A 12571-nucleotide genomic window follows, 5' to 3' on the forward strand; every position below is an offset into this window, starting at 1 on the left:
GATGGCATTAATATATTTAAACAAAGAATGTGACCACATCAAAGTGTGGTCAACAAAGAAACTTAGAAAAATGTAGATAAAATAGAGGGGGCCACATTGACTCCAGAATCACCCAAGGCAGAGAAACACTGCAGAGAGGCGACAAGCCATCTTCTCTGTGATGGGACAAGGTTCCTTCATGAAGCTTAAACGGAAACAGCATATAGTAGCAGTTAGGGGTATATGGGTTCTTGGAGTCAGAGGGACTTGGTTCCAATCTCAGTTCAGCCTCCTACTAGCTTGGACAGAGCCTTGGTTTCCTCATTTGAAAACTGAGGATAATTGTGCCTACTTTGCAGGAGGACCACTGGGAGAATTAAATGTCCTACTGTATGCAAAGCACTTAGTGCAATACCTGGCATACAGCGAGCAATAAATAATCTTAGCCTTGGGCTTCCCTGGTGGCGCAGTGGTTAAGAGTCTGCCTGCCGATGCAGGGGACACGGGTTCGTGCCCCGGTCCAAGAGGATCCCACATGCCGCGGAGCGGCTGGGCCCGTGAGCCATGGCCGCTGAGCCTGTGCGTCCGGAAGCCTGTGCTCCGCAACGGGAGAGGCCACGGCGGTGAGAGGCCCGCGTACCGCAAAAATAAAAAATAATAATCTTAGCCTTTTTGTAACTGTGTTCTCTCCTACCAACTATCCTGTCACATTATTCCATGCTCACGAACGCAAGCTTGATATTATTAAATTTCATTTTTCAGATCTCTTGATATTTAACAGCAATGTCCTAGCAAAATCCAGGATCCAGACAACAGGAAAGGAATCCACTCTAAAATAAAAATTGGCGTTCCACTCTGAGCACAGTCACTCAAGTCTGAACAAAATCCTGTCTCCAAAAGACTGATCATTTCCAGGTATAAAGCAAAATCCATTAAGAAGAATCAGACCTGAAACATAGTGACCAAAATCCTCAGAGGTCTTCCTGAGAAGCTAGATGGCACCCAGCTGACCAGTCCTACCTGATGCCACCCTCAATCTACAATAAGTCAACCTGGATGATACTTTTCCATACTTCTCCTTACTTTCCACCTCTCTCATACCCTCCAATCATGCACTGTGGTGAAACACTTATTCTCCCTCTCTAACCTTCTAGAGGTCAAAGATGCCATCTTGTCCATCTTTGCATTCTTTTTTGGCCACATCCCAAAATACCGTGCATCAAACAGAACCACCATAAATATTTATCATAAGAATGAATTTCAAACATGACTTTTCTTAACAACACAATCCATTGCGATCTGCCATTGCTGCACCCTGAGGCCCTCTTCTGATTTACTGAATTCTTATTCTACACTTTTCTTCCCCTCCTTTCCTCAATCTCTCCATACCTGAGCTACCAAGTATTACAGAAAAGTCAGAAGACTTTATTTACTGGGTTCCCAACAAATTCATACAACTGGGACCAAGCCATCAATGGGCTCAGAAATCTTTTATTCATCTCTAGTTGATTTCTCATAGCAACTTTCCAAAGAGCAGTGTTGTGCAGGATTTAGGACATAGGGCCTGGAGTTAGACACAACTCAAATTCTTCCTGTGTGATCTCAGTTGAGGTACGTGAGGTACTTAACTTCCTTAAACTTCATCTTCCAAATCTGTACAATGAAGTACCTAACTGAGGTAATTAACAACAGAGTAATAGCTCAAAAAAATTGGAACTGTTACTCTTAAGTAATCTTCCAAACCCTATCCCCTCTTCCACTCCTTCTTTGTCAGATAACTAGAAACCTCCTCTCCTACTTTACCAAAACAATTCAACTGGGCCCTGTCCACTTGAGAGGCAATGGTGGTGCAGTGGGGAACACTGGGGTCAGGAGTCCAGCTGGTGCCACAGACCAGATATGTGACCATGCGCTGATTGTTTCATTTGTGCCTCAGAGTCCTCAGTTGCAAAACAGGTATTCTAATCTGTTCCTTGTAGAATCACTGTGAGAATTAAATGGAAAAATATGAAAGAGCAGTAAGCAGAAGAAGAAGGGGAAGAATAAGCGAGGTGATAAGGCTTTCAAGTAAAACAGACCCAGTTTCAAATTCCAGTTCCATCACTTAACTGGTTGTGTGACCTCAGACAAGTTAATTTCTCCAGACCTCAGTTTCTTATCTGTAAAATGGGGGAAAATAACTTCACAGGGTTCTTAACAGGTTTAAAACAATGTGCAGACTAACTGGCATGTTAATTTCCCACCCTTCTCTCTACCTCTTCTTTTCTTTCCATCTCAAAACCTCCCCTTTATTCACAGGGCCAGTAGAATCCACCATTTTTGACCATTAGTTAAAAAAAAAATTAGTACCTCTCCAATGTATCTATATTTAACAGCAAATTAGACAAGTACTACTACACAAATATACTGTGTTCTATATAAAGCAGAACACTAAGAAGCAATTTCAAAGGGTAAGATAAAAATACAGAAAAACTTAGCTCTAATAATTCCTTCCCATACCCCAAAGAAAGGTTCCATATGTCCCTAAAATTTGGAAATTCATTTTGGAGGTCACTACACTTTTATGGAAATTGGTTCAAGACAAAGATAAATAGAATAGAGTTGGTATAGCTCCTAGCACAGTGACTGGCACAGAGAAGATGCTCAGTGAACATTGGTCCATTACAGTTTTTAGAAAACCTGCCTCTACACACATACGTCCCTTACAAGTTTGCACAAAGTGAGCTCTCAGCTCAGTCTCCCTTTCTCTTCAATTCCCCCATAGAATAGCTGGTGCTCTACTTCACTTCCATGTCACACACTTGTTCATGAACTGTGCTTCAATCTACTGAAAGCCCTTTCTCCAAGGTCACCAATGATCTTGTGATGGCTAAATACACGGCTTTTTCCTACATCAAACCTTGACGACCTCCCATATGCCGATGACCTACCTATCTTCTTCCCTTTGATTCCCACTGAAAGTGCAATAGCTTGACTCTCCTTTAAAGACATATTTTCCTCCCTGTCCTTCCCTGGCTCCTCCTTTTGCCCCTTAAATATCTTCTAGGGCCCTGGACTAACCATTCTTCCTTTCCTTCTCTAGTGAATTCTATTGGTTTTACTTTTAAAATATATCCTGCAAACATCCCTCCTAAGTCCATGGCCACACCCTGACTTATATGCCATTATCTTTCTCAAAAACTAGAGCAAACACCTCCTTACTGGCCTCCTCTTTGCCACTCTCTTTTCTCCACACAGTAGTCAGGGTAAACTTCTCTTTTAAAAACTATACTCTGCCTGAGTTCCCCGATGGTCCAGTGGTTAGGATTCCAGGCTTTCACTGCTGTGGCCTGGGTTCAATACTTGGTGGGGGAACTGAGATCACGCAAGCCACGTGGCGTGGCCAAAAAAAATACACACACACACACACACGCACACTTGTTACTCTCCTGCTTTAAAGCCTTCAGTGGTTTCCCACCATGCCCTTTTGTAAAGCCGAGACTCACTACGGCCCACAAAGGCCCCATGTGATGTGGGCCCTGCCTACCTCTTCTGCTTTACCTCATGCCACACACCCCCATCACCCTCCACCCCCCATTCACCTCACTCGAGACCCTTGGTGGTCTCCTTTTATTTTGACTTCCTCAAAAAAAAAAAAATCATTTATTGCCCCCAAGGCCTGCACACTTGTGGTTCCTTTCCTGCCAGGAACATCCTCCACAGCTCTTCACAAAGCCAGCTCCTTATCCATCAGACTTCGGCTCACCTTCCCTACAGTGCAGTTGTCTGGCACACAGTGGAAGCTCAGTAAGTATCCATTGAATGAATAGATTCCTCAGTCTTTGGAATCAATCTCAGGCTTCAGTTTTAGTAGTCATTTCCAAATTCCTGCTAGATATCCAGACTTTAAATCTAGCATACCAAAGACACTCAAACCAAACCCTTCATCTTTCCCCAAACTAGTTTCCTCCAATCTTCTGAAATTATATGAGCAATATAACACACACTTTCTGCTTCAGAAGTATGAATTTCCCATTCGTTTGCTCCACCTGCCCAAAATTCTGATCATCCATTAAAACCAAATTCAGGACTTCCCTGGTGGCACAGTGGTTAAGAATCCACCTGCCAATGCAGGGGACACGGGTTCGTGCCCTGGTCTGGGAAGATCCCACATGCCGCGGAGCAACTAAGCCCGTGAGCCACAACTACTGAGCCTGCGCTCTAGAGCCCGTGAACCACATATACTGAACCCACGTGCTGCAACTACTGAAGCCCGCACGCCTAGAGCCTGTGCTCCACAACAAGAGAAGCCACCACAATGAGAAGCCTGCGCACCGCAATGAAGAGTAGCCCCCGCTCGCCACAACTAGAGAAAGCCCACCTGCAGCAACAAAGACCCAACGCAGCCAAAAAAATTTTAAAAATTAAAAAAAAGAAACTCTTCCTCATATTCATTAAAATCACTCCTCCCTCAATTTAAGCCCATTTCCTCTTAAATCTTTGAAATATAGGAAGACCAATTAATCAAAATCCCCAAGCAAAAACTATTCTTGTACTCAAAGATGGTAATCAAGCCATCCCTTAGCTTTTCCTTCTCTAGGCTAAAATCTTTCTATTTTTTTTTAAACGTATAACGATAAGGAATTTTTTTTAACTTTTTAATCATCTTTATTCCTCTCTTAAGTATGGGCGGACCAATATTGGATTCCACATGCCAGTATCTAACAGATGTTATGTCCCAGCCCTTATGGTTCATCTTTCTTATTTTACTTTTATTTAGTTATTTATTTATTTTTGCCACACAGCACAGCATGCGGGATCTTAGTTCCCCAACCAGGAATCGAACCCATGCCCCCAGCAGTGGAAGCACAGAGTCCTAACCACTGGACCGCCAAAGGAATTCCCTGGTTCACCTTTCTATAATCAAATTCCACAGTCCCCAATATGGCATGTTAGCCCCCCAAAAGTTGTGAATTACCCTACAAACTTAATCACTTATTAGAATTAATGTGAAACCCCTTCTTCTTTTAACGCTCACCTTATTCCATTTTGTGATGACTCCCTTCACTCATCAACCTGGTTTGACGCTCCACTATTGAGGTAGATTTTAACAAATTCTAGGTATCTGAAGCACAACAGAAAAGCTTGAGAGGCTGGAGTGGGCATACCATTTATGTCAATCAAGGTCTCCAACCACGGTCAAGGCCTCTCCAAGGCCAAGTAGGCTCTGAGTACCTCCTCCTTCCACCTCGAAGATAAAGTGGCCTTGCAAAAGACAAGACCTTTAGCACCCACCTACTGAGCAAAGGCACCTTTTCTGTAGAACCCAACACGGTATATTTATCTACAAAGAGACAAACCAGGTGCTTACAGCAGTGTAAAAACATGTTTTCCCTCTGAGTCTTACCAGAATGTATGCTTCAATGTCAGAAGTAGCTTTACAATCACCGATAAAATAGGGATAACAAAACCTACCCAACACAGGGTACTGTAGGTATCAAATAAAATGATACAAGGGAATAATTTTGTAAGGTACTATACTACGTTAGGTGATGGTCTAGAACTAGGTTTCAGGAAGTCCTATAAATCTTCAAATTAACTTTGGATGGTTACTTGATGGTTTCAGGTGATATATACAGAATAGGCACCATGGGCTCAAGTTCATCAAACAAGAACAAAAACATGCCATCTAACTAGAAAGCTTATGGATTTTCTAATACTGCCAAGACTAATAAAGATGTTTTGACTAGTGGTTTGACCCTGGAGACCCACTTTAGCCACTGTCTAATGGTGCTGAGCTCTAGGTCAAGGACCAGGTCCAGTGAAGGAATTCAACAGTCTAGTGGAAGAGACAGACACTGCTGTGGAAGTCCAAATAAGGAAGAATAACTACCGGAGGAAGTCAGGGAAGGATTCACATATGAACTAAGTCTCCTGGGGATGAGCACTTTGCCTGTCAGAGAGGAGGGGGAACCACCAGGAAACGGCACAGTGTCCTAAAAGGATGTGGTATAACCAGGGACTGGAAAAATGAAGAGTTCAGGGAGGTTGGAGAGGAGAGAAATGGCTGGGAAAAGGAGAGGGAGATAAAATGAGTAACAGGTAGGATAGGGTCAAATTATGAAGGACTTTCCCAATCTAGTTAAGTAGCAAACAGAGAACAAATGGCACTCTGAAACGTTGCGAATGAAAAGATTAGATTTGGCCTTTAGGAACATAACTTTGGCAACAAGAATGAGAGGTTGGAGCAGAGAAGGATCTATGGTGCAGTGACAAAAGCACAATCAAGATTTGATAAGGCTTTGAATCAGAAGTTACAAACTCAAATTCCTGGAGGCAAAGTAGGTCAAAAGTGACACCTTCGTTGTGTAACATCTGGGAGAATGGTGATTATCTGTGATCTTGGAAGAATGCAGGCCCCGCCTAAAAGTCTTCACACATAAAATTTTAAGCCATTGGGCTGGTTAAACAAAATAGTTTTTGACCTATGATAAATTAAAGCAATACAGTGGGAATGAAGAAAAGACACACATCAAACAGTACGCCAATATAATCAAGAGGGTTTAGCAACCACAGATTTATCATATTTAGAGATGTGTGGCATAAAAAGAATGAAGAGGAAGATTTGGTAGATATAATTAACAGAGTTCAAACATACAGCAATACAAGCAGATAACAGATACTGGGTAGGGGAGATAATGACTTGTTATGTACGTGTTGAACTTAAGACAAACCTGGTAGGTTTGTGAAGTTGGACAAAGCTTGTCAAGATTTGTCAAGTTGGAAATAAGGATCTGAAGTTTGGGAGAGACAGCTGGGCTGGCAAAACATACTGAGGATGGCTGAATTCATGGACATATTTGAGATCCTTAGAGGAAAGGGCTGGGAAAAGAGTGAAAAGAAACCCAAGACAAAGCCCTGGAGCATCTCGACACTTATGGGATAATCAAAAGAAAATGAGAATAAATAATGGAAGGATACTCTGGAAACTCAGAAGAGACAAGGTGGCCACAAAGCCACAGAGAGAAGGCTGCTGGGGAAAAAAAAAGAATAGTTCAATACTGCCAAATGCTAGGCAGAGATTAAGTAAGATGGAGGCTGAAATCAGGACCAGAATACTGGGCCTGGAAATCAGGAGTTTACCTGTAATCTTCAGGAAAACAGGAATAGGGTAATGGGGGTAGAAGCCAAAATAACAAAGAGCTGCTAAGAGGATCCGAGTTGAGGAAGTACAGTGGAGGCTCGTGCTCATTCTACTCTTACTAAGGACCTACTATGTGCCAAGTACCATGGATATAATTCTAACAAAACAGGTGCTGCTTCTCAATCTAGTCCACGATCGAGGAGACACAGGATGCTCCTGAGTACTCATCCAGTCTTGGTGAGTAAGAAGAGATTTCATGGAAGAAGTGATTTTCAGACTCCAGCCAGTTAAGCCAGTTGGCCAGGTTAAGCTGGGGCAGGGTGTCTCAGAGAAGGCTTGCCTGCGCAAAGGCCTGAAGTAGAGTGAACATGGACCACCTGGGGGTAATTGTAAGGCACAGGAAAGAGCAAACTTTAAAGAGGGTTACTGCCTGGTGCTGAGGCTGAAGATTTCAGAAGTTTAGAAGTGAAGAGCAGGAAGGAGATAGGGCGGCAGTCTGAACAGAATGAGGGGAGGGTCTTCATTAACACCTCAGAAACTCACTGGTAAGACAGTGCTTTCTACAATTCAGGAGTCAAAATTATTAAGCAGAAAAGCAAATATGTTTGCCCCTCTCTCTTCCTTTAACAATGGTTTAGTATGACTAAACCATTTCTCACAAGACACAGAAAGAATAGAGACTACAACAGCAAAAGATGGATAAAGCTGTAAACCTGTTTGATTTCTCTAAGGTTTATATAATAAACGGTCTTATTAGGTCCAAAACCACATCCAGATCCCAAAGGAAATGAAACTTTTCCCCTAACATCCCCTCCAAAGAGTTGAAGGACTTTCAGATACCCAACGTGATAACACGTTGACTCACTTCTAAAGACTAAGGCTCTTCCCAGTTTCTGCATCAGCTCAGTCTAGCTCAAGACACTAAGAAAAAACAGTCTGGGGTTACCTGATTTTGCCTGTTTCAAAACATGGCCAGGGCAGAAAGCAAGCTGCCTCCGGTTCCTGCCGCTGCTGAGGTCCTTGGAGCTGGATTCAGATGAGATCATCTCAGGAACCAACAGCAGCGGCTTTCAGGCAGTGAATGGTGCTGCCTGGGGACGTATCTTTGGTAAGCAAGATTGCAACAGAGCAGGCGGTTTACCCAGGGCAGTGCTGACTCACGCCAGGCAAAACTCATTTCCCAAACAACTCAGCCTGAGCCAACCGCAATCAACTGCAACCTAGAAAACAAGAGGCACCCCACTGATTTTTCTTTCAAATGGAAAGCTGATTACTGGGGGCAGGTGAACCTCGTTCCCCGGCTGCTGGTCACCCAGAAAAGTTCCAGTGGTCAGTCACCTTCTGAAATATCACCTGAAAACAGCCTGGGGCTCAGGACAGCACGATTACTGAAGGTAGCAGGTCCACGAGCTCTGGAGATTTCCCCAAGAGGCTGATAAAGAAGTCACTTTGCATTTACAAATTAGAACATCTGGGTGAGAGGATGCCCAGTCATGGGGGGACCTGCCCAGTCATGGCTAGCTGGTCAAATCATTAGGGTGAATTCTGTCAGCTCTGACCAGGCTCACTGTTCTTTTTCCCCACCAGGCTTTCTCTGACCTTTCTGTTTCCTTAGACAACTCATGCTCTCTAATTAACACAGATACATAGGAGGGTTTTCTTTGTTTAATCAGCTGCCACATTCTCTATGCTAAAGCTAAGTTATCCACCATCACACCTACTAGATGTTTAAGGAACATAGGAGTCTGTGAAAATCACATTAACACTTACTTTTGAAAAATCCTTAAATTTATGTCAATTCTCATTTATTGGCCAGCTTATTAAAAAATTGATTCTAGGGCTTCCCTGGTGGCGCAGTGGTTGAGAATCTGCCTGCTAATGCAGGGGACACGGGTTCGAGCCCTGGTCTGGGAAGATCCCACATGCCGCGGAGCAACTAGGCCCGTGGGCCACAACTCCTGAGCCTGCACGTCTGGAGCCTGTGCTCCGCAACAAGAGAGGCCGCAATAGTGAGAGGCCCGCGCACTGCGATGAAGAGTGGCCCCCGCTTGCCGCAACTGGAGAAAGCCCTCGCACAGAAACGAAGACCCAACACAGACAAAAAAAAAAAAAAAGGAATTAATTTTTTTAAAAAAGTAACAAATGTTCAAGTACAATTGGTGTCTTCAAAAAAAAAAAATCGATTCTAGAATGACTGGCTCATTAACAGCTATTAATTATTATTGAATTTGCCCTGACAGGCTAGAACTGACAATGGTGCTAGACAAAGAAAACAAAAGATTAAGTCCTTGCTTCCTCCGTGTTTTCATTCTACAAGAATGAAACTAAAGTTCATATCAGATCCTTCTGTTCCCTGCTCAAAATTTCCCATGGTTATCAGCTATTCCTTAGCATGGGCATTCAAGGCCACCACACCTAGCCTTGTTCATCCTGTCAGGTAGGTCTCTCAAGGCATCAACTCTGGATGTAGCTGCCAATCCAGCCTGTCATTCAATAAATGTTAGGATTCGTTAAAATGTACATGCAGATTGTCAGAATGCGGGTTTAAAAACTATGCTATTTAATTCTATTCCTTTTCACGGGGCTAGTTTAAAAAAAAAGTTATTTTATCCAATTCAATGCCCCTTAATTACATTATTCCAACAGGATAACCACACTGGCCTTTTAGAAGGTTTTATAAAATGTTCCCTCTTTTACTTCCTCCCCTTCAGTGTTTTCCTTTCCAGAAAATAGCTGTGTTTAAAGAAGTTTTCCTACAGTATGTGTTAATTAGTCTTTTTCAAATGATAAAAGCATCTTTAGAGCAGTTGATAACCATTATCTCACAGACCACACTTTAAAAAATATTTCTGTAGTTGATGATAAGTCACAAACATCCTAATATAGAGCAACTCTCAAGGTACATACAGTAGAGACAAATACGGAAACAAAAATAGAATACTGTTAAAAGCTTCTGACTCATTCTATATTAGTAAACTTTAAATGAGGAAGAGAAAATCCAGATGGTACTGTGCCCAGGAAGTAAATGTAAATGATGCAAAGCGCAACAGAAGCGTCAGAACTTCCTAATTCTGCTAAGATAAGCACCACTCAGCAGGTGAGGAGGGCAGGCTCAGATTATCGTCTCCCTCTGTGGGATTCTGTACAGTTCCGATCAGTTTCCCCTGAATATAACCATACTCCATCTGAGTTCCTTCTTTTAGCCAGGAAAGGCTGAGGATTACACGTGTAGAGCTCTAAAAAGATGCTAAACTTGAACTAATGGCTTCAGGCACTTGAGCTTTTATAAGGTTATATGAAAACTCCAAGAATATGAGACTGTATGAGAAATAAACAAAATAATTGTGGCTTTGTGCTTAAGTTCCTTCAATATATATATTTTTTAATATATTATTTTAAAACTCAGACAAAGTTAATTCACACCCATAGCTATATAGACTTACTTTTTATGTGTGGTCACAAGAGATATTTAACATGTGTATGTGTGCATGTATGCTTTTGTGTACGAGTATGTATGTGTGTATATATACACACACATCTTGCAAACACCATACCCACTGTTTTACTTGCACAGAAATATGTAATGCCGTTTATAGCCCATATTTGGTTTGTTTTCTGATATTTCTTAACATTTTAAACAACAAGCAGGTGTCAAAAGAAATTAAAATAGTCATTTCTTAGGATTCTGTAGTCTTCCAAATCCATAGAAAATTACCAAATCCATAGACAAAGATATGGGAGGGAAGCACAATGGGAGCAGATCAAGGAGGTATTTTAGCTTTACCAGTATTTGAATACATTTTACAACAAGCATATATTCAAATATTACTTGGTAATTTAAAATTCAGTTAAAGTTTTAAATGTTCTACTGTTTATAAACTACTTTAACCTTTTCCCCATCTCACTCTTTCCTCTCAACAGCCTCCTTTTACCTGCTTCCCCATTCCTAGCAACCTAAATAATACTGCACATTTCCTCTTTTTAACAAAATTAATCTTACTTATGTCCATATCCTTTTTCTTTCCCCCCACGTCCTTTTTATGATTGAGAAGACAGTGAACTGATAAATCCAAATTTCCAAGAACCAGTGGCTTTCTCACTTTGTTGATAATTAGAGACACTGCTAAATTCTAATCTTGGATGTTCAGGGATCTTATAATTTTTTTTTTTTTTAAACTAGAGTACCTACTCTTCAAAAAAGACAATGAATGTCAACCAAGTAGCTATCACCTAATAAATCACAGAAATTAGGCATGAAAAATGAAGTGAACTTTAGGATACTCGAGAATCAACTCTAGAAGTACTTAAGAATCAACAGTGGTGCTTATTGAAAAGGATCACTTCCCAACCCAGTCTCTCAGACACTCTGAATTAGCAGAAGTGGAAGGAGCCCCCAGAATCGGAAATTTTTTTTTTTTGCCGTACGCGGGCCTCTCACTGCTGTGGCCTCTCCCGTTGCAGAGCACAGGCTCCAGACGCGCAGGCTCAGCGGCCATGGCTCACTGGCCCAGCCGCTCCGCGGCATGTGGGATCTTCCCGGACCAGGGCAGTAACCCATGTCCCCTGCATGGGCAGGCGGACTCTCAACCACTGCGCAACCAGGGAAGCCCCTAGAATCGGAATTTTTAATAAGCATCTCCCTCTCCCAAGTGATTCTGATACAGAGAGGCCTTGGATCATGTTTTGGGAGACAGGTCATAGCTCTGATCTCTAAGCACTGTAAAATGAAAAGTTTTTGTTTGTTTGTTTTTTGGCTGTGTTGGGTCTGTGTTGCTGCACGCGGAGTTTCTCTAGTTGGGTCAAGTGGGGGCTACTCTTCGTTGCGGTGCGCGGGCTTCTCATTGTGGTGGCTTCTCTTGTTGCAGAGCACGGGCTCTAGGCACGCGGGCTTTAGTAGTTGTAGTGCATGGGCTCAGTACTTGTGGCTTGCGGGCTCTAGAGCGCAGGCTCAGTAGTTGTGGCGGGGGCTTAGTTGCTCCGCGGCATGTGGGATCTTCCCAGACCAGGGATCAAACCCGTGTCCCCTGAATTGGTAGGTGGATTCTTAATCACTGTGCCACCAGGGAAGTCCAAAATGAAAAGTTGGGGTTTTTTTCCCCGAAGACCATCAAACTGAACAGTAGTCTCACAGAGCAGGTGTTAGACATTAGTCCCCTCACCCACAAGAACCATCAAGAATATAACAATTGAACTATATTTATTCTGTTGACTGGACCATTATTTTCTTCAAGCCTCCAGAGGCAATTATCCTAACTACTTATCTTAAGGATTTTCGCTGCCACCCACAGTCCTGTTAGACTGAGACATTTTCACACCTGGGATGCAGTAGAACGGGCTTAACAGAATTTTTATGACTGTGAAAATTGAAGTTCATTTGACTCAACAGAACAGTCAAATAGAACAAAGGAGAAAACCTCCGCAAAAGCACAGCTTGAAAGTAGAGGCTTTTGACTTCCTGATGAGGCAGTT

The 12571-nt window shown here is 42.4% G+C and overlaps 1 protein-coding gene across 9 annotated transcripts in view; it reads right to left on the bottom strand.

The window, feature by feature from the left end:
* RFFL (ring finger and FYVE like domain containing E3 ubiquitin protein ligase) overlaps positions 1-12571 on the bottom strand; it is a 67792-nt gene that overhangs the window by 38252 nt on the left and 16969 nt on the right. Inside the window, exon 1 of one of the 9 annotated variants that reach the window (XM_060135527.1) lies at positions 8049-8177. The exons of the other annotated variants lie outside the window; for them this stretch is intronic. Coding sequence (XP_059991510.1) covers positions 8049-8148 — 100 coding nt within the window. The 5' untranslated portion in view covers positions 8149-8177. Of the gene's footprint in view, positions 1-8048; positions 8178-12571 lie in introns of those variants that run through there. 9 annotated transcript variants of the gene reach the window in all.

This window comes from Lagenorhynchus albirostris, chromosome 20 (assembly GCF_949774975.1).
Source record: "Lagenorhynchus albirostris chromosome 20, mLagAlb1.1, whole genome shotgun sequence".
Taxonomy (NCBI): Eukaryota; Metazoa; Chordata; class Mammalia; order Artiodactyla; family Delphinidae; genus Lagenorhynchus; species Lagenorhynchus albirostris.